At 49.2% G+C, this 20,739-nt stretch overlaps 1 protein-coding gene across 1 annotated transcript in view; it reads right to left on the bottom strand.

The window, feature by feature from the left end:
- Positions 1-20,739, bottom strand: part of TRIM24 (tripartite motif containing 24) — an 868,915-nt gene that overhangs the window by 725,055 nt on the left and 123,121 nt on the right. The window contains exons 3-4 of the mRNA XM_085652031.1: positions 18,410-18,557; positions 498-630 (exon numbers count right to left, since the gene is read on the bottom strand). Coding sequence (XP_085508157.1) covers positions 498-630; positions 18,410-18,557 — 281 coding nt within the window. The remainder of the gene's footprint in view (positions 1-497; positions 631-18,409; positions 18,558-20,739) is intronic.

Genomic DNA, 20,739 nt, shown 5'->3' with positions numbered 1-20,739 from the left:
GCCTCAGCTTTTAACTTAGGACGGTCATCATGGGAACCAAACCGAGGGGAACCAGAGAACAGTAAGCATATACTTTTTAGCTGAGCGTCAAAGTTCAGACATGTCAACACATCTTATAATTGCGTACAACAATACGCGGTTATACTCCCTAAAAACTCTGATAAACTAGGAGCTTTAGGAATTGTGGCTCATGTTACACATATTTTCTTACACGCTGTACTCCTATTCCTACTCTTTATCCGGCGGGTTGGAGGCCAAGGACATGTTTGGATATCTCTTCATACGTGTGGCTATGACATAATCCAGCACTGTATTTCTATAGATTTTTTTAAAAATAATATATATATTTTGTGCGTGTGCTTTCGGATGAGCGTGAAGGGTATTACATTCAGAGTTCTTGATTTCAATGAAGATTCTACTGCAGGAGAAAAGTATTAAGCAATGCTCATCACATTTTATTTTCTTAAACAAAAATTGCACTCTTTTTAAACCAGTACCTGTGCTCTTTGTGTTCTTGTAATTGGCAATCCCTGCATGTCAGCTTGTCACAAGTTTCACAATACAACCTAAGTTGCTCCTTCTTATGAAAAGGGCAAAACACAGGCCTCTGACTGCTCACCCCGGTCGCTTCTGTAAAAACAAAAAGAGTTGCTATAAGAGACACACTAAAGATAATTGTGTACCCTGATAATTAGCAACACCCCAAGGCATTTCATTGATATTACATTTTACCTTGTACTACAAAAAGGGTGCGTGGCATGTTAAACAATGCGAACTAGAAAAAAAATACCCAAAAACGAGCAGCTGGAAAAACTTTCCATTAGAAACCTTCCATTAAAGTTGTTATAAATATTCTTAGTGTAGATGGTCATTATACCACGTAACCAAATACAAAAACGATTAATGTCCTTGCTTTATGAACAAATCTTTCAAGGCACTGGTAGGACCTTTTAATGGGACATCAATATGGTAAAATGGGAACACAGACACTGGCAATGAAAGACTGATGATACAAGGTGATGGACAGAGGAACTGGAACAAGGACACAAGCAAAAAACCTTACTTACCTTCGGTAACGCTCTTTCTGGTGGACACTATGTAACCACAGAAATATCACCTTGGGAAGATGCCACGGTCCAAACTGGTTCTGGAAAAGTATGCCAGCAACGACTCCTGCACGACGAAAGGAGGTGCCATATTGGTTCGCAGAAATCTGGTACAGCCAAGAAGTGACAGAGCAGGGCCACATAGGTGCTACCCCTGCATTTTTACATAACTTTCTTAATCTTTCGTCTTCTGAGCCATCTGACATGTATTGCTGCAAACAAACAGTAGGTTAATGTGTGTCAAGTCTAACTTTGGACTTTCTAACCCTGTGCTGATGTCCAAGTCACAGAATGTGGAGGGAGGGCAGTAAGAAATCTATGAATAGATACATCATTCATCAGTAGAGTGTCATCAATTGGAACTGTTGTCATAAAGTGGAGTGGAGGGGGGGGGGATAAGTAGAGTGTCAGAGTTGAGAGTTCTGTGATAGAGAGTGACAGAGTGAACTCCTGGATTGGGGCGGGGGGAGGCCTCCATGGACTGGGGCGGGGGGAGGCCTCCATGGACTGGGGCGGGGGCAGGCCTCCCTGGACTGGGGCGGGGGCAGGCCTCCCTGGACTGGGGCGGGGGCAGACCTCCCTGGACCCGGGGCGGGGGCAGACCTCCCTGGACCCGGGGCGGGGGCAGACCTCCCTGGACCCGGGGCGGGGGCAGACCTCCCTGGACCCGGGGCGGGGGCAGACCTCCCTGGACCCGGGGCGGGGGCAGACCTCCCTGGACCCGGGGCGGGGGCAGACCTCCCTGGACCCGGGGCGGGGGCAGACCTCCCTGGACCCGGGGCGGGGGCACACCGCCCGGGACCCGGAGCGGGGCACACCGCCCGGGACCCGGAGCGGGGCACACCGCCCGGGACCCGGAGCGGGGCACACCGCCCGGGACCCGGAGCGGGGCACACCGCCCGGGACCCGGAGCGGGGCACACCGCCCGGGACCCGGAGCGGGGCACACCGCCCGGGACCCGGAGCGGGGCACACCGCCCGGGACCCGGAGCGGGGCACACCGCCCTGGACCCGGAGCGGGGCACACCGCCCTGGACCCGGAGCGGGGCACACCGCCCTGGACCCGGAGCGGGGCACACCGCCCTGGACCCGGAGCGGGACACACCGCCCTGGACCCGGAGTTGGGGGGGGAGGAGGGGGGGAGTAGAGTGTCGTAGAGTTGAGAGTTCTGTGATAGAGAGTGGCATAGAGTGGAGTGCAGTGGGGGGGCCTGGAATAGGGTTGGTGGATTGAGGTAGTGTGGTGGATTGAATTGGAGTAGACAGAGGTGGATTGGAGTGAGGGGAGCGGGTGAATTGGACTGGGGTGTGGTGGATTGGACTGGATTAGATTGGGATGGATTAGATTAGATTGGGATGGATTAGATTAGATTGGGATGGATTAGATTAGATTGGGATGGATTAGATTAGATTGGGATGGATTAGATTAGATTGGGATGGATTAGATTAGATTGGGATGGATTAGATTAGATTGGGATGGATTAGATTAGATTGGGATGGATTAGATTAGATTGGGATGGGGTGGTCTGGACTGGGGTGGTCTGGACTGGGGTGGTCTGGACTGGGGTGGTCTGGACTGGGGTGGTCTGGACTGGGGTGGTCTGGACTGGGGTGGTCTGGACTGGGGTGGATTGGACTGTGGGGTGGATTGGACTGTGGGTTGGATTGGACTGTGGGTTGGATTGGACTGTGGGTTGGATTGGACTGTGGGTTGGATTGGACTGTGGGTTGGATTGGACTGTGGGTTGGATTGGACTGTGGGTTGGATTGGACTGTGGGTTGGATTGGACTGTGGGTTGGATTGGACTGTGGGTTGGATTGGACTGTGGGTTGGATTGGACTGTGGGTTGGATTGGACTGTGGGTTGGATTGGACTGTGGGTTGGATTGGACTGTGGGTTGGATTGGACTGTGGGGTGGATTGGATTGAACTGAGACATTGATTGGGCTGGGGCAGTCCTCGGCTGGAGCGGAGAGAGGGGGGAAAACCGTGCTGGTGCGGAGGGGCAGACCGCCCTGGTCTGGAGCAGAGCAGGGAGAGGGCAGACCGCCCTGGTCTGGAGCAGAGCACGGGGTGGGGGCAGACCTCCCTGGACTGGAGCAGGGCAGACCGCCCTGGATTGGGGCGGGGGCAAATGGCCCTGGGTCCGAGCAGGGGGCGGGGGGCAGACCGCCCTGAGCCCGAGCAGGGGGCAGGGGGCAGACCGCCCTGAGCCCGAGCAGGGGGCAGGGGGCAGACCGCCCTGAGCCCGAGCAGGGGGTGGGGGCAGACCGCCCTGAGCCCGAGCAGGGGGCGGGGGGCAGGCCGCCCTGAGCCCAAGCAGGGGGCGGGGGGCAGGCCGCCCTGAGCCCAAGCAGGGGGAGGGGGGCAGACCGCCCTGAGCCCAAGCAGGGGGAGGGGGGCAGACCGCCCTGAGCCCAAGCAGGGGGCGGGGGGCAGACCGCCCTGAGCCCAAGCAGGGGGCGGGGGGCAGACCGCCCTGAGCCCAAGCAGGGGGCGGGGGGCAGACCGCCCTGAGCCCAAGCAGGGGGCGGGGGGCAGACCGCCCTGAGCCCAAGCAGGGGGCGGGGGGCAGACCGCCCTGAGCCCAAGCAGGGGGCGGGGGGCAGACCGCCCTGAGCCCAAGCAGGGGGCGGGGGGCAGACCGCCCTGAGCCCAAGCAGGGGGCGGGGGGCAGACCGCCCTGAGCCCAAGCAGGGGGCGGGGGGCAGACCGCCCTGAGCCCAAGCAGGGGGCGGGGGGCAGACCGCCCTGAGCCCAAGCAGGGGGCGGGGGGCAGACCGCCCTGAGCCCAAGCGGGGGCAGACCGCCCTGAGCCCAAGCGGGGGGCAGACCGCCCTGAGCCCAAGCGGGGGGCAGACCGCCCTGAGCCCAAGCGGGAGGCAGACCGCCCTGAGCCCAAGCGGGGGCAGACCGCCCTGAGCCCAAGCGGGGGGCAGACCGCCCTGAGCCCAAGCGGGGGGCAGACCGCCCTGAGCCCAAGCGGGGGGCAGACCGCCCTGAGCCCAAGCGGGGGGCAGACCGCCCTGAGCCCAAGCAGGGGGCAGACCGCCCTGAGCCCAAGCAGGGGGCAGACCGCCCTGAGCCCAAGCAAGGGGCAGACCGCCCTGAGCCCAAGCAAGGGGCAGATCGCCCTGAGCCCAAGCAGGGGGCAGACCGCCCTGAGCCCAAGCAGGGGGCAGACCGCCCTGAGCCCAAGCAGGGGGCAGACCGCCCTGAGCCCAAGCAGGGGGCAGACCGCCCTGAGCCCAAGCAGGGGGCAGACCACCCTGAGCCCAAGCAGGGGGCGGGGGCAGACCGCCCTGAGCCCAAGCAGGGGGCTGGGGCAGACCGCCCTGAGCCCAAGCAGGGGGCTGGGGCAGACCGCCCTGAGCCCAAGCAGGGGGCGGGGGCAGACCGCCCTGAGCCCAAGCAGGGGGCGGGGGAAGACCGCCCTGAGCCCAAGCAGGGGGCGGGGGAAGACCGCCCTGGACCCGGAGCGGGGGAAGACCGCCCTGGACCCGGAGCAGGGGAAGACCGCCCTGGACCCGGAGCAGGGGAAGACCGCCCTGGACCCGGAGCAGGGGAAGACCGCCCTGGACCCGGAGCAGGGGAAGACCGCCCTGGACCCGGAGCAGGGGAAGACCGCCCTGGACCCGGAGCAGGGGAAGACCGCCCTGGACCCGGAGCAGGGGAAGACCGCCCTGGACCCGGAGCAGGGGAAGACCGCCCTGGACCCGGAGCAGGGGAAGACCGCCCTGGACCCGGAGCAGGGGAAGACCGCCCTGGACCCGGAGCAGGGGAAGACCGCCCTGGACCCGGAGCAGGGGAAGACCGCCCTGGACCCGGAGCAGGGGAAGACCGCCCTGGACCCGGAGCAGGGGAAGACCGCCCTGGACCCGGAGCAGGGGAAGACCGCCCTGGACCCGGAGCAGGGGAAGACCGCCCTGGACCCGGAGCAGGGGAAGACCGCCCTGGACCCGGAGCAGGGGAAGACCGCCCTGGACTGGAGCAGGGGAAGACCGCCCTGGACTGGAGCAGGGGAAGACCGCCCTGGACTGGAGCAGGGAAGACCGCCCTGGACTGGAGCAGGGAAGACCGCCCTGGACTGGAGCAGGGAAGACCACCTCGGACTGGCGCGGGCAGACTAGAATGGGGCACACCTTGCAGGGGACATTCCCATCTGAAGTGGATATTGGAGGATCTGAGGAGTGGACTCAAACCTGGAAAGTCCTGCAGGACAAAATGGCCCTCTCTGCAAACTTGGTTATCAAGGAAGTTGTGGTTTGTGAACATATGCACCAATGTCCACATCACAGCCTGGATGCCGTCAAGGACAGGCATTCCCTTTACCAGCATAATTGTTACATTTTTGGGCCTAAGAATCCAGGCACCCCCAGTATCCCATCATGCACAGCAGGTGGTAGTTACTTCAGTTCTTTTTGAAGGCTTATGTTAAAAGATATGTAATAAGGCAATTCCTTCTGTTCAATCCACCAGGGAGGAGGGAGGGTCGCTTATGACTATAATGGAAATTCCCCTGCGAGGGAAAAGGAGTTCCGGGTAAGAAACTATCCCTTCTCTCTCAGGGGATTTCCATTTATAGTCATAGGCTCTGAATAGAGTAGCAAGCCCATCCCCAGATAACGCGGTGGAATAGACAAAGAATAATACCGAGAACTTGAACAAAGATTTCTGAGTGAAGCCTGCCCTACTTGAGCGTCTGAATCTAATCAGTAATGCTTGCTGAATGTATGTACTGATTTCCAGGAAGCTGCTCTACAGATCTCTGGAATAGGAATACTTCACAATAAAGCTGCAAACCTAGTGGAATGAGCCTTAGGTTTGGCTGGAAGACTCTTGCTAACTTTTTGATAGCATAATAAAATGCAAGATACTATCCATCGTGCAATAGACTGTTTGTAGGTAGGTAGCCCGCCCAAGAACGGACTACAACAGAGTGGATAAATAATTGTCCTGACTGGCGAATGACCTTAGTTTTATCTAAATAAAATTTCAGAACCCTTCTTACATCCAGGAAATGAAGGGTTCTTTCCGCTGGAGTAGAGGGATTCTAAAAGAATGTAGGCAGAGATAACATCTGATTGACACAGAAGTCAAAGACTACTTTAGGGAGGAACTTTGCGTGAGTTCTCAATTACTTTGCTTGAATGGAAAACAGTATATGGCTAATGAGAACAGAGAGCTTGGATCTCACGAATCCTGCAGGCCAATGTTATTGCCACAAGCAAAGCGGTTTTCCAAGACAAATGTCGGAGAGATGCCATGTGTATGGGTTCGAAAGGATCCTGCATAAGGCGTGAAAAGACTACATTAAGCTTCCAAGGAGGGGTAGGACATGTGATGAGAGGAAAAACCTCCTTTAATCCCTCTAGTAAATACTTGACTACAGGGATTCTAAAAAGGTTGGTTTGTGGGGGACATTTCCTGTAGGCAGTCAAAGCTGTCAGGTGACCTTTTATCAAAGAAAATTGTAAACCAGATGTTGCCAAATGGGAGTAATTATGGAAGAATAACATCTTCCTGGCAAGTGGTAGGGTCCTTGTTCTTAGATAAGCATCATATGCAGAATCTCTTCCGTTTGAAAGCATATGCGAAACGTGTAGACAGCCGCTTAGCTTCTTTGAGAATCTCCATGCAGTCCTGAGGCAGATTTAAATGTCCATATTGTATTAGCTCAGGAGCCATGCTACCAAATTCAAAGAGGAGAGACTGGGATGAATTATCTGCCCTCAGAATTTCATCCGCAGATCTGGTCTGTATGGCAGCCTCAGATGTGGACAGATAGATCAATGAAAGAGGTCCGTGAACCACCATTGACGTGGCCACCCTAGAGCTTTGAGGATCATCTTAGTCGAGGACTGAGATAGCTTGATGAGAACCGCCGTGATCTGGGGAACTGGTGGAAAAGCGTAGAGAAATCAGCCGGACCAGTCGATATATAGGGCATTCCCCAGATTCCCTGTATGGAAGAACCACGATGTGAAGCTTTGGCATTGGCTGTTTTCTGTAGTAATGAAGAAGTCGATGGCTGGAGTTCACCCATTGCTGAAAAATGTCTTGTACCAGGTCGTCGTTTAAGACCCACTCATGGTTTTCTTTTAGGGGTCTGCTGAGTGAGTTTGCTTGTGCATTTTGGACACCTGGCAGGTGTGCTGCTGTGACAGTCAGGCCCCTAGCAAGAATCAATTTCCAGATTGTCTGGGACTCGTGAGATAAGGGCCTGGACCTTGTCCCTCCTAATTTGTTGAGGTAGTACATCGTTGTGGTGTTGTCCGTCTGAATAAGCAGGGAGGGGGAGGTGAACGACACTTAGAAAGCTATCAACGCCAAATGGACTGCACGGAGCTCGGGGAGATTGAAATGGTACAATGCTTCCTTCTCTGACAACTTTACCTGGATCTGGAGATGATCCATATGGGCTCCCCAACCCAGCAGTGAAGAGTCTGACTATGGATTGAGACATAATCTCCTGATGAAATGGAGTGCCTTGGAGGAGATTGGTTGGAGAACACCATCATTTGAGGGACAGCTTTGCATGGAGGGACAGTTGTATCTTGTCTTCCCAGTTGCCTGTCAGTTGCTCCCACTGATCCTCGAGACATTCCTGTAGTGGCCTCATGTGGAGAAGGTCATTCAGTGTGAGAAAAATGCAGGAAACCATTGATCCAAGAAGGGAGGATCGTGTTCTCACTATAGGATGGGAAGCTTTCATGAGAGCCTGACATGTCTGAAGGATCGATAAGCGTCTCTCCTCCGGACACACTTTTACCCTTACTGTGTCCATGGAGGCTCCCAGATAATGCAAGGTTTGTACTGGGGTAGAGATGAACTTGCTGTGATTGATTTGATCGCCCCAGCCTCTGTAGGAGATTGCAAGTCCTGTTATAATGAAGCCGAGCATCCTGAGACAAGGACGCCTTGATTAGCGGATCGTCGAGATATGGATAGTCTATTATACTGTGCCTCCACTGCCCTGCACTTGGAGAATGTTCGGGGTGCTGATTTCAGACCAAATGGGAGGACTTGGTAATGATCCTGTCCCACCACGAACCTCAAGAACTTGCGTTGCTTTCTAGCGACTGAAATATTAAAGTACAAGTCTTGCAGGTCGATAGAGCAGAGCCAATCCCCCTGGTGTAATTGGGAGTAAATTTGTTGAAATGGCAGCATCCGTAACGTTTCTCGTCAAATCCATTTGTTGGCTATTTTGAGGTCGAGAACGGGTCTGAATTAGTTTCCGTCTTTCTTCTTGATGAGAAAGTACTTGGAATAAATGCCTGTTCCTCGTTGTTGCAGAGGAACAGGTTCCACTGCCAATTTCTATAAAAGGATGTTGACCGCTCTTAATGGTGGAAGTTGGTAATTGGATGGCTTCGGAGGTATGGTAGTGGAAGACTGATGAACCACAGACAATATCCATTGCGAACAATATTCTGCACCCAGGCGTCTTGGGATTATGTTTTGCCATGCTGCCACGTGATGTTGTATGCTTCCACCCAACCCGAGTAGGAAACAGAACAGGGGGAAGTAATAATTCAGGTTTTCGACCCAGAATGCTGTTTGCCCCCTTGAGCAGATTGTTGGGTAGATCACCCTCTAGGCTGCCATTGTTGGTAAGACGGATAGGGACGCTGATGTTATGCTGAACACTGTATTGCTGGGTGCTTTGATGCCATGGGAAGGACTGGCCTCTGTGGGAAGAAAAACAGCATTGGTATGGCCGAAAAGATTTCCTCTGCTCCCTGGGTCTCTAAAGGCCGACTGCCTTGAGAGTTTCCATTTCTGCTTCATCCGTGTCATTTCTTTATCGGGATAAGCACCGAAAAGAATAGTTTCAGAAAAGGGCAGATTCTAAATTCTCGGTTGTGACTCTGGTTTGAGAGATGTTAAGCGTAGCCATGAGTGTCGTCTAAGAGCTACTCCGTGTTAGTATTCATGAGCAGCTAATAAGAAGAGTCTGTTGCAGGGAGATGTTTGGCAAACCGGTTCATGGATTTCCAAAGAGCCCTGTCGTATCTATCTAGTAAAAGAGTGGCACTAGCTAGTTTAATGGAAGTTACTGCCGTCCTGCACATCTTCCGGCCCACAGAGTCCACCTTCCAGAGGAATAGTAGAAGGAGCAGTGGCATGTTGTTTCTTAGCTACCACAAGATTGCAGAGTCTGGTGCAGGATCTGTGCGGAGGAAAGCTGTACCCTGCTCCGGTGGCTGATATTTTTTGTGGAGCTCAAAAGGAGACGTCTTCACAGAGGCTGGAGTTAGTAAAAGCTCCACAGCTGGATCAAGAAGACGTGGCACCAGCGGTAATATAGGTCTAGTCTTTATTGCATGGTCTCAAAATTCACTGGTGTTGGGAGTCAACAAAGGATTATTGAATTTCGTCGCTCCCCTCACAAGAACTTCTTGGAATGTGGTGACATCATCCACCGGTGAAATGCATGGGGGTGTAGAGTCAGTTAATGTTGGTGAATAACGACCAGTAGACGTGGAGGATCTTGTCCAAGAGCGGCTACCTCAGTGGAGACCTCTACGTCAAACTGGGCATGTGGGTCGACAAAGTAATGGATGTCCTTGATAGGCTTGCCCTCGACCCTGATCTTCAGCGCTTGCTCAACGTCGTACCTTTCCTCAGCGACGGGCAGGATTGATGACGTTTTTGTGCCATCTGTATCTTGGCATGTCCACTAAAGGCTGGTAACAGGCTGGTAACAGAGACCTGGTAGAGGACTAACCCTCTCAAAGCCCTGTGGCCCCACCTTCAGACTGAGATTGTAGCCAATTTCGTTTCTCTCTTCCATGAAGGCGAATCTTCTCATGAAGCACCTGGAAAAGTTCTCGCAGTGCTGGCAAGACTGAGGAACATGGGCTTCTGGAAGGCAGATTATACATACATCGTGTGGATCTGTCTTGGCATTATTTTCTCCCACAGGCTGGGCACTCGTCAAAAAGATGGCATTTTTCTGACCATATGCCTGTAATTCCTGCCAGGCAAAAACAAAAAAGGCAGGGAGAGACAAAACAACATTGAGTGAAACAGTACTAGTCAAATTCAGTTAAGCATTTTGAAGAAAAACACAGTTTTGGTTGAGCTCAAAGTTCCAGGGTCCAGTCAGCAGGAGCCAGAAAAAGGAACTGAAGTAACTGCCACCTGCTGTGAATGATGGGATACTGGTGGTACCTGGATTCTTAAAGGCGTATTGACTGTTTTAGACATATGTCGTCAGCCTATGAGGCTACTCTGTCCTGCTCCCTTCAATCTCTATCAATAAAAATGTTTGTGAGGGATATTTATACTGTTTGACACAAACGATTTGAAAATTGCTTTATTCTGGCCCCTTTTTCCTCTTCAAGATGAAGAATCTGGCCGCCATTGTAGCATAGGTAAATAGGCTGCATAATCGGTCTCTCTTAAGTGTCTTTGCAGGCTTTCCTGAAGAAAGGCGAGAGAGAAGAGAGAAGAGAAGAGAGAAAAAGAAGAGAAGAGAAGAGAAGAGAGAAGAAAAGAGGAGAGAGAAAAGAGGAGAGGAGAGAGAAGAGGAGAGAAGAAGAGAGAAGAGGAGAGGAGAGACTAAAGATTGGGACTAGAGATTAGATATTAGAGATAGATTTCAACTGCTCCGGGGTTCCCACACGTGGGCAGGACATTTCAGCGCTTATGACTATAATGGGAATCCCCTGCAAGAGAATTTGCAGTTAGCTAGAGTATCCACCAGAAAGATTGTTACTAAAAGTTAGTAACTTGTTCTTCAGATGAATTCTTACTAACTGCAGATTCCTCAACTTGTGAATAGATAACATAGCAATACCTGCCATGATGATGGGTCTGTGAACTGGCCCATACCAAAAAGTCCTGTATGATCGAGCAGGCAAAATGACCCTCTAAATGGATCGGATTGTCGAGGCACTAGTAGTTCTTGAACGTGTACACTGAAGCTCACGTAACCACATAACAGTTGTCTGGGACAAGCACTCCTTGTGCAAACGCAGTGGTAGCAACTTCTGTCCTGGTAGAATGAGCCGGCAAATCATCTAGGGCTGCTTTTTGGTTCATGAGTAGTGGGTTTTATGCAGAGAACAATCCATCTAGATACGGTTAATTTTTGCAGTGCTTTCCCCTGCTTAGGTTTGGAAACCCCTAAAAAGAACTGACCGTTCATTCGATGTGCGTTGGTACAATTGATATACAAACTCAATGCTATTTTAGGACCTAAAAATGCAGTGACTTCTTTCTTAGAAGAATTAGGTGGAGCAAAGAATAGCGAAAGGATGCTAGCCTGACAGAAATTAACAAGGATTGTTTACTGTGGTTCCAGATTAAGCCCAGGTTCTTAAAACTAACTTATCAGGACAGAAGTGGGTATAAGAAGGACTCACACAGCCTGAAGTTCACCAACACTTCTAGCCGATATTATGACAATAAGAAAGACTGTATTTAAGGATAGAAGGCTCAAGGGACAACTGTGCAAGGCTTCAAACGGGGTGCACTTTAAAAAAGTGAACACTACGTTTAAGTACCACTGGGGCATCACGTGAGCAGCATGTGTTCCTTGCCTCAGAGTTGCAGCCATGAAAGAGCTGAAAAGGCTGTTGGACTGGAGGAGGAGTGTAGCATTAGCGGATGGTGATACCTCTACCGTAGCCACAATGAGGATGGAATTGTTGATAGAACTGTATCATCAGCGCACAAAGGCCCAAAGAATGAGCTGTGGCCCTGCTCTCATTGAAACGCTCCAATGCAGAGACTACTTTGTCACCAAAAATTCTAGGTCTGTCAAAGGCCATTTCCATTAAAGATGCCTAGACCCTCCCCCGGAAAAGCCTATCGACCTTATCCAAGAAAGAATAAACCACCAACTCTACAACGTTCTCAAAGGAGAAGAGCTGTCTCACCACAAAGCTCCTATGTTTCACATACGATCTCTTCTGTTACTCAGCGGCGTAGCGTTTTACCTCCAACTCCCAGATTGCTTTGGAGTGCATGCTAGCATATTTTTCACATGGCATGGTCATTTGGCTTTCAAGTGGAAATTATTCTTTTTTGACCCAATTAAAACTTTAGGTGCCTTCCCCCACACAAAAGGAACATTTTGTGCTTTTGGAAAAATATGATTGGAGAACAAAGATGAACCACTTTTTAAATTTGACAAGAATAAAACTACAGAATATTTCATTCTCATTCAGAAGATAAAGCATGCCCTAATTAAACAATACTTCTTCAATATTTAGTTTTGCTCAAAAGCATCTATGTTCATGAAGAAAACAAGTTACTTACCTGTAACTTTGGTTCTCCAGTATTGGTAACTTTGATAGATTCCCATTGCTTGCATCATTCCCAGTCGTCGAGATGGGAGTCCCCGGTAAATAAAAAATACCATAGAAATAGGTACAAAAACAGAATAAGGCCAAGGCCTCATCATGTTTTGTAGCATATCCACCTTTTTTTGTAAAAGAGACCAAATAAAATGACCAGCCAATCAGAACAGCCTCACCCCATAGAACCTTCCTGAGAGAGCCTCAGAGTCTCAGATTTTCGTAGCCGTTGTGTAACAGTATAACAGAAGATGCTAAAGGCTGAGCTTTCCCAGGGGAGGAGGGTGGGCGCATGGGAATCTATGAAAGTTACCAATACTGGAGAACCAAAGTTACAGGTAAGTAACGTGTTTTCTTACTCCAGTATTGGAACTTTCATAGATTCCTATTGCTTCTATAAGAATAGCCAGCAGTTAGAACGCACATTTTGTGTAACAATACAATGTTATAAAATCTTACAAGATGCATCACGCTCAGTGGAGATACAAATTATCTATTGAGAATTGGCAATAGAACAGTAATTGAACATTAGAGAGAAATAATAAAAGCAGCAAGATTTACAAAATGTGCTAATAGACAATAAAAAAGGAAGGAGGGTTAGAAGGGAAAGCTCACCGCTCATTAAAAGAGGTTCCGCAGGACTGCCTGTGCCACTGCAGCATCACTACGCGTGGAGGAGTCCAAGCAGTAATGCTTTGTAAGGGTATGGGCACTGCTCCATGTCGCTGCTCTGCAAATGTCCTTGATGGGCACTCCGGCGAAGAGAGCAACTGAAGAAGACATAGCTCTCGTACAATGAGCCCGGACCCCCCCCCCCCTTCTAGTGGCTTGCCAGCCGCTTGGTGACAATATTGGATCGCGCTGGCAATTCATCGAGCAATACCCTGCTTTGAAAGAGGGAAACCCTTGCGATTAGCACTGAAAGACACAAAAAGCTGTGTTGATCTTCTGAAGGCTTTGGTACGTTGAAGGTAAACTTTTAGACATCTTTGAATGTCCAGAGAGTGTAGAGCCCTCTCTGCTGGAGTAGTGGGTCGAGGTAAAAAAGATTTGGGAATAACTGGTTAATTCAAGTGAAAGTCTGAAGGTACCTTTGATATAAATTTGGGATTCGTTCTCAGAATCAAAGTGTCTCTTTTAAACTGTAAGAACAGTTCTTGAATATTGAGAGCATGCAGTTCACCTACCCTTCTGATAGATGTTAAGGCGAGAAGGAGGACCACCTTCCATGAGAGGAATTTACGGTCCGCCCTATGAATCGGTTCAAAAGGCGGCCTCATGAGCTGAATAAGAACCAAGTTAAGCTACCACAGAGGCGGTTGAGGCCTAACTGGTGGGAAAACTCTAAAGAGTCCGTCTGAATCTAGAGAAGGCCACAAGGTGCACTTTGATAGGAGCAGAAGAGTAGGGATGAATCTTTTCTTGCCGGCACCAAAGGCAGAAACACTTCAATTTCAAGTGATAGGTCTTATTTGTACTTGGGACTCGAGCTTGAGCAAGCACCTCCCTGCATTCTGCGAGATACTCAGATCCTAAAATGCTCAGTGCTCAGGAGCCAGGCTGATAACTGAAGAGAGCTCGGATCCGGGTGTACCACCTGGCCCTGGGACAGTCAGCAGGGAAGGAATTGGGCGCAGATGAACTGGAAGGTCCAGGGAGAGTAGAAGAAGCTCCGTAAACCAAAACTGGCGGGGCCATGCCAAGGCCACCAGAAACATCCTGCAGGGTTCCGTCCTGAGCTTCCGGAGAAGTCTGAGAATCAGTGGAATTGGAGAAAATGCGTAAACGAAGGTGCCTGACCAGGCCATCGAAAGCGCATTCCCCAACGATACCGGATGGTGATGCCTGCTTGCGTAGAGTCGGCATTTTTTGTTCTCTGGAGTGGCAAAGAGATCTATGGGCGGTGTGCCCCAGAGAGTGAAAATCTCCTCCAGAATGTCGTGGTCTATTTCCACTCGTGGCTCACTGATTTCAGGCGACTAAGCGTGTCCGCTGTCTTGTTGAGGGCACCTGGAAGATGCTCCGCCGAGAGCGATACCTCCTGCTGTATTGCCCATTTCCAAATCTCCTGAGCCTTCTTCGATAGTCTACGAGACCTTGTACCTCCCTGCTTGTTTACGTAATGCATGGCCGTCGTGTTGTCCGTACGGACCAGGACAGAGGATCGTTGAATCCGCGAAGGAAGGCCTGCAAGGCTAGATGAATCGCCCACAGCTCTAGCAGATTGATGTGGAGTAGGCGATGCTGAGGCAGCCAGCGGCCGCTTACCTGAAGGTCTTGTAAGACTGCTTCCCAGCCTTCTAGCGAGGCGTCTGTTGTGATTATTAGAGGCGCTGGAGTGACCCTGAAGCTGAGACCCTGGGAGATATTGTCCTTGGTCATCCACCACATTGAAGCCTCTTTCATAGGCTGAGTGACTTTGATCTAGTCTTCGAAAGAGCCTTCTGCCTGGCGCCACTGCAAATCCAGTTGTTCTTGGAGGGGGCGCATTCGCAACCTGCAATGGGGAATTAAAGGAATGCAGGAGGAGATTTACCCCAGAAGGGACTTGTAGAGGAGAACTGAAAGAGACCCTCTTCTTTGCAATCGACAAGCAGAGGTCGTCAGCTTCGTTCATCTTTCTCTTGAAGGAATCGCTTTGCAGCAAGATGTGTCCAGAATGGCCCCTAAGAACCGGACCGACTTGGACTGTTTTTTCTGTGTTGAGCTGGCGCCCCAGTTGACAGAAGAGCTGTGTACACGTCTTGACAGCCTCTTCCGCTGCGTGATGAGACAAAGCTTTTAGCAACCAGTCGTCCAGGTAGGGAAAGACCTGGAGCTTGTGTTTTCTGAGAAATGCTGCAACAGGGGCTAGGACCTTTGTGAAAATCCGTGGAGCGGATCTGAGTCCGAAAGGCAGGACCTTGAATTGAAAGTGGCTCTTGGCTACTGTAAAGCGTAAAAACTTCCTGTGGGCAGGGTGGATGGGTACATGAAAGTATGCGTCCTCGAAGTCCAGGGTGGCCATGTAATCTCCTGGATTGAGGAGCCGCAAAATGTCCTGTAAAGAGACCATCCGAAACGAGAGCTTGATGAGATACGCGTTTAGCTCCCTCAGGTCTAAAATTGGGTGCCATTTTTCTACGGTATTTTGAACACGAAAGAACTTCGAATAGAATCCTTCTCCCCGATGGGATTGAGGGACCAGTTCTATCGCTCAATTGAGGAGTAGTTGGTGTGCCTCTAGACGTAGAAGAAGTAGATTTTTGGATTCGGTGGCGCGAGGGGCTTTGGATGGTGGTTGATGTTGAAACTCCAGAGTATGGCCTGACAGAACTACATTGAGAACCCATCGATCTGATGTAATTAGTTGCCAGTTGTGGAAGTATTGGGATATCCTGCCCCCCCATTGGTGTTACAGGGGACAAAAGAACAGTAGGAAGAACCAAGAAGCCGCTACTGGCGCTTAGAGGAATCCCTCCCCTGGTGCCCTGGTCGTCCTCTAGATGATGGAGAGAAAGACGACGACTGGCCTTGACGCTGAGAATATTGCGGCCGGTATGATTGAGAAGGCTGCGAGTAAGAGGAATAGCGCTGCTGCTGATATCTGCCTCTGTAGGAGGGAAAACCCTTACCCCTCGCTCCACGGAATGATGTAATCATCCCATTCTCTGTCATGATCCGGAATAGTTGTATTCCCTTGATCATCATCGGATGTATCATCCTGGACAGTAACCACAGCTTGTCGTGGTTCAGGTTACTCCTGCAACGAAGTTTGAGGAGGAATCAGCGGTGAAACCGGAAGAGCAAGTGGAGTTGGAGGCACTTGCACCGTTTCCTGGGCAGGAGATTGTGTTGGAAATCTCCTTCCGTAATCAGATAGTATGAACTACAAGTCCGTAATGAGGGAAGATGGCATACAGACCATCTCCTGTTGATATTGCTCCTGAGATCTCAAATGTGGCTCATATTGTTGCTGCCCCATGTAGTGCTCATCTGAGATATTTGACATGTAGCTGAGATAGGCTAACCGCAGCACCATAAGGACCGTCATCGTCCTCAGAAAACTCCTCTTCTAACAGGAGAGCTGGAGGCAGAAGTATCACTTTTTCGGGGAGAAGTCATCTCTGGTGTAATGAGACGTCTCCGTATAGAAATTGCCACATTTTGTATCGTCGACGAGGTCGTTGACTGAGCCGCCGCCATTTGAGCTGTCGATGTGGAGAGAGCCACCGTCGACGGGACCGTCTTCGAGAGTCGTCAGAATCAAGCTGGACGCTTTCGTCATAGTCAACGTGGTTGCCGTCGACACCATACCGTTGTTTTCCTAGTCGACGTAGACGTTGTCAGAGTAGACGTCGACGACAGGGTGAATGTCGTTGAAGCCATCGTAGTCGAAGCCGGTGGAGACGAGGAAACTCTCGTTTTCTCTCAGCTTTACCATCTGATGGGACGGAAACTGGCTTTTTACAAGTTTTAGCCTTCTCTGAAGGAGGAGAAATAGAAGGCACATAGCTTGTCTTCTTTTGGGGTGCCACATCAGGAGCCAGTCCTTCCCTCTCCTTTACACCTCTGTGAGGAGATGCAATGGGACTATGTCTGTCAGACCTATGAGAGGTCTTTTGTAAGGCTTTTGAAGGGGGGTCTGAAGAAATAGAAGGTGAAGACCTACCCCTTTTTTGAGATCTCCTCAACGAAGTAGCCGATGAAGCGTCCTCACTGTCACTGGAGACAGGATCTTATTGAGATTTCAGTTTTTGAAGCCAAGTGAGAAGACGTCCCTCACGGTCCCGCAAGGTCTTGGTGGAGAAGGTCTGGCAGATTTTACAGTCAGTAGCTTTGTGATCAGGATACAAACAATAAATACAGTTTTTATGTTTGTCCACCACATAAAGTCTCTTCTTGGAGCAGGTGTCACAAGCTTTGAAAAGAGCCTTTTTCTCCTTGTCTGACATGATGAATCTGAAGTGACGATTGGTTTAAAGCAATAAATTGAAGAAATAACTGAGCAGAGCTCGGTTGAGACTCCCTTGCACAACTTGCGGTAGAAAATCTGAGGCTCTCTCAGGAAGGTTCTTTGGGGGGGGGGGGGGGCTGTTCGTATTGGCTGTTCATTTTATTTGGTCTCTTTTACAAAAAGAGGTGGATATGCTACAAAACGTGATGAGGCCTAGGCCTTATTCTGTTTTTTTACCTATTTCTATGGTATTTTTTATTTACCGGGGACTCCCATCTCGACGACGGGGGATGTTACAAGCAATGGGAATCTATGAAAGTTCCAATACTGGAGTAAGCTGATTTTAAATACTGCACCAAAGTACACTTAATTGTATTTAGTGTAGTCACCGAGTTTAATCTATAAACTAAGCATTCTTTCATGCAATTATTTTTTGCACAAATGGAAAGAAAAAAAAAGAAAGTACAGGATTCAGAGAAACCCTTTGCATTCCACAGCAGATAGGACCACTTACTAACTATATGAATCTCTCAAACCATCGAGACTTTAGCAAGTTTTCGGTCTTGACCACTGCCTCTTTGTTCTCCTGTTTTGGCGTGTACTGTGTTGCTTAAATAATATCATATAATCAGCATTCAGTTAATGATTATCACTCCAATTAATCTGAATTCCATCAACCACAATCCATTCAGCAATTCATAATTAATTACTTTATTATTGATTTTGGGTTATAGGAGCAGTGATTAGTCCATTCTAAATAATAGTTGGTCTCGTTTTCAAGGTTTACAGCCATAGCTGAATGGATTTCTTGATGAAAATCAGATTAATCCAATTTAGTTATCTGAATAGTGATGTTTGTATTCTACATTCAAATGTGTAACCTCAGAAGATGGTAATTGCAGTGAGAGGGTAACCTGAAGTGAAGGACCCTTACTGCTGTTCCTCAGTGCAGAGTTTTGCTTGCGCTAACCATGCAGAAAAAAACATAAGACACATGCAGGTAAGATGGAGCAACAAAAAAGAAGGAAAAAAAAGAGCTTGCAGAAGATTATTTTACCTGGTGATACTTCTTCCTTCTGTCGCACTGTATGTTCTTTAGTGAACTTGACTCTCTGATGGGCACGGACACAAGTCTTGCACAACCATTCCACGCATTCAACACAAAATCCCTGAGCCTCTGCGTTATCCTCACAGCTTGTGCATGCCTGTAAAGAAGTGAAACTCCTTTGACCAGAACAGACCACACAACATTTGTTTTAATAACTCTGAATCGGCAGTAACTGTTTCTCACACGGGGAAAACTACTAAATATTTACTCATGATATCAAGGACTACAATAATAAAAACAGGCATCTACCTGCAACTCTTGTTCTCAGTTATAGGTATATTAATAATAAAGCACATAAGCACTGACTATACTTAACTGTGCACCAGACAAAATAATTTTCAGTTAGTGTTGTACTAACTGAAAATTATTTTGTGGCCAAAAAATAATATATATTAATAAAATAACAATTCTCAAAATCTCTATTCAGCTTTAATTCTTTAATGGACAAAAATGAACACCAGGAAATGTATAAGAAGAAAACTTTTGCTGCATTGACCCAATATGAAAGCCTTATTTTAAAAAGAAAAAAACAGAAAGGCATTCCGCAAAAAGGAAAAGTTACTTACCTATTAAATCAAGATTTCAATGGAGAGAAAAAACATCAACCTAAAATCATAAATGTTCTTGTTTATCTTTCAATAAAGACGCATTAAAAAAAATGGAGTTTAAAATTGCCTTAGACGCCCACAGAGCTGCACTTCTAATTTTGTTTTATTTTCCGCTTTTGAAAGCGAGCAAAAGTCAAACCTTAGAAGACAAATTTAACTGCTACTTTAGAGCATTCAAGTTCAACAAACATGGAATTCAGCAGCGATAGTTCGAACCTCAGTACTTTTTTAATGGTCTAGTGAAGGGTATAGGACCTAAAAACAAATTAGATTGTTGGTTTTACTGATGAGGCAAGATGAACGTTTATGGATTAAAATCAGCTCTACGACCAGCAGATACAAAACATCAAGCGCACAGCAGCAAGGAAAACTTTGCCATCATCAAAGATTTCACCACGCCTCACGCAACATCACCCATCACAAGATCTTTTCAAGCTCTCAAAATTCTTCTGTAACAAAATCACTTTTATATACAGCAACTTCGACCCTCAACTGGATTAAGTCACCATCATGACTCAACATCCCATCACGGCTAAAGAACGAACTCTGAACTCGTGGCTTGCAGTCACCACTGTCGAAATCGCAAAGACCATGGGACCATCTACTCCGGTAGACCATCTGACCACTGCCTTTACCGCGCCTTCACCAAAGGACCCTACCGATCAGCAAAACACTATTACCCATCCTCAACAACTTCATCGACAGAGCCACATTCCTGAACACCTGGATACATGCAGTAATGCCCCTGCTCAAGAAACCATCCGCTGACCCAGCCACAATTCCCAACTACAGAGCCATCACCCTCCTGCCATACCAGGCAACGGTCTTAAAGATACTAATCAACCGACACCTCACTGACCACCGCAACAACCAACAGCTACTAGAGACCAGGCTATCCGGATTCAGACCCAACCACAGCACAGAAACAGCACTCATAGCTGCCAAAGACGACATCTGCATGATCCTTAAGAGAGGAGGCATTGCAGCCCTCATTCTCCTTGACCTCTCTAAAGCATTTAGCATGGTCTCACACCCCATCCTCTTTGAGGCCTGCACAAGATTGGCATCCAAGGACCCACTCCCACTCTCCACTGGATCTGCTGCTACTTAACGGATGGAATACAAGTTTCCAGACTGACACCTTACGCTTCGGAAGCCCACAAACTCATGTGCAGAGTGCCTCAAGGTTCATCGCTCGGATCCACCCTCTTAAACGCATACTTGATCCGTCTGGCCAATGTCACCAATGCACACGTCAACATCCTCTCCTATACAGATGACAAGCAACCCATACTCTCCTTCTCAGATAAGACACCCAACACAAAAAACAAGTTCAATTCCTGTATGACCGAAGTTGGTAAGTGGATTAAAGCCAACTGTCTCAAGGGCAACACCAATAAGACAGACTTGGTGATCTTCAGCAGGAACGCCTCACCATGAGACACCAACTAGTGGCCAGCCAAACTCAGACCCACACTTAGCACCCATGCTTGGAACCTCAGAACAATCAACAGCAAACTGAACATGACCGCACAAGCCTACTTTATTGCATCCTGCTTCCACAGCTTGAAAATGCGGAGGAGGATCTTTAAAGGCTCCCAAAAAACACTACCAAAACTGGTCACTCATGCCATAGTCACCAGCAAGTTGGTCTACGGAAATACCCACTAC

This window comes from Triturus cristatus, chromosome 4_1, assembly GCF_964204655.1.
Source record: "Triturus cristatus chromosome 4_1, aTriCri1.1, whole genome shotgun sequence".
Lineage (NCBI taxonomy): Eukaryota > Metazoa > Chordata > Amphibia > Caudata > Salamandridae > Triturus > Triturus cristatus.
Note: the sequence above shows the minus strand (reverse complement) of the source record. Positions and strands in the feature narration are given on the sequence as shown.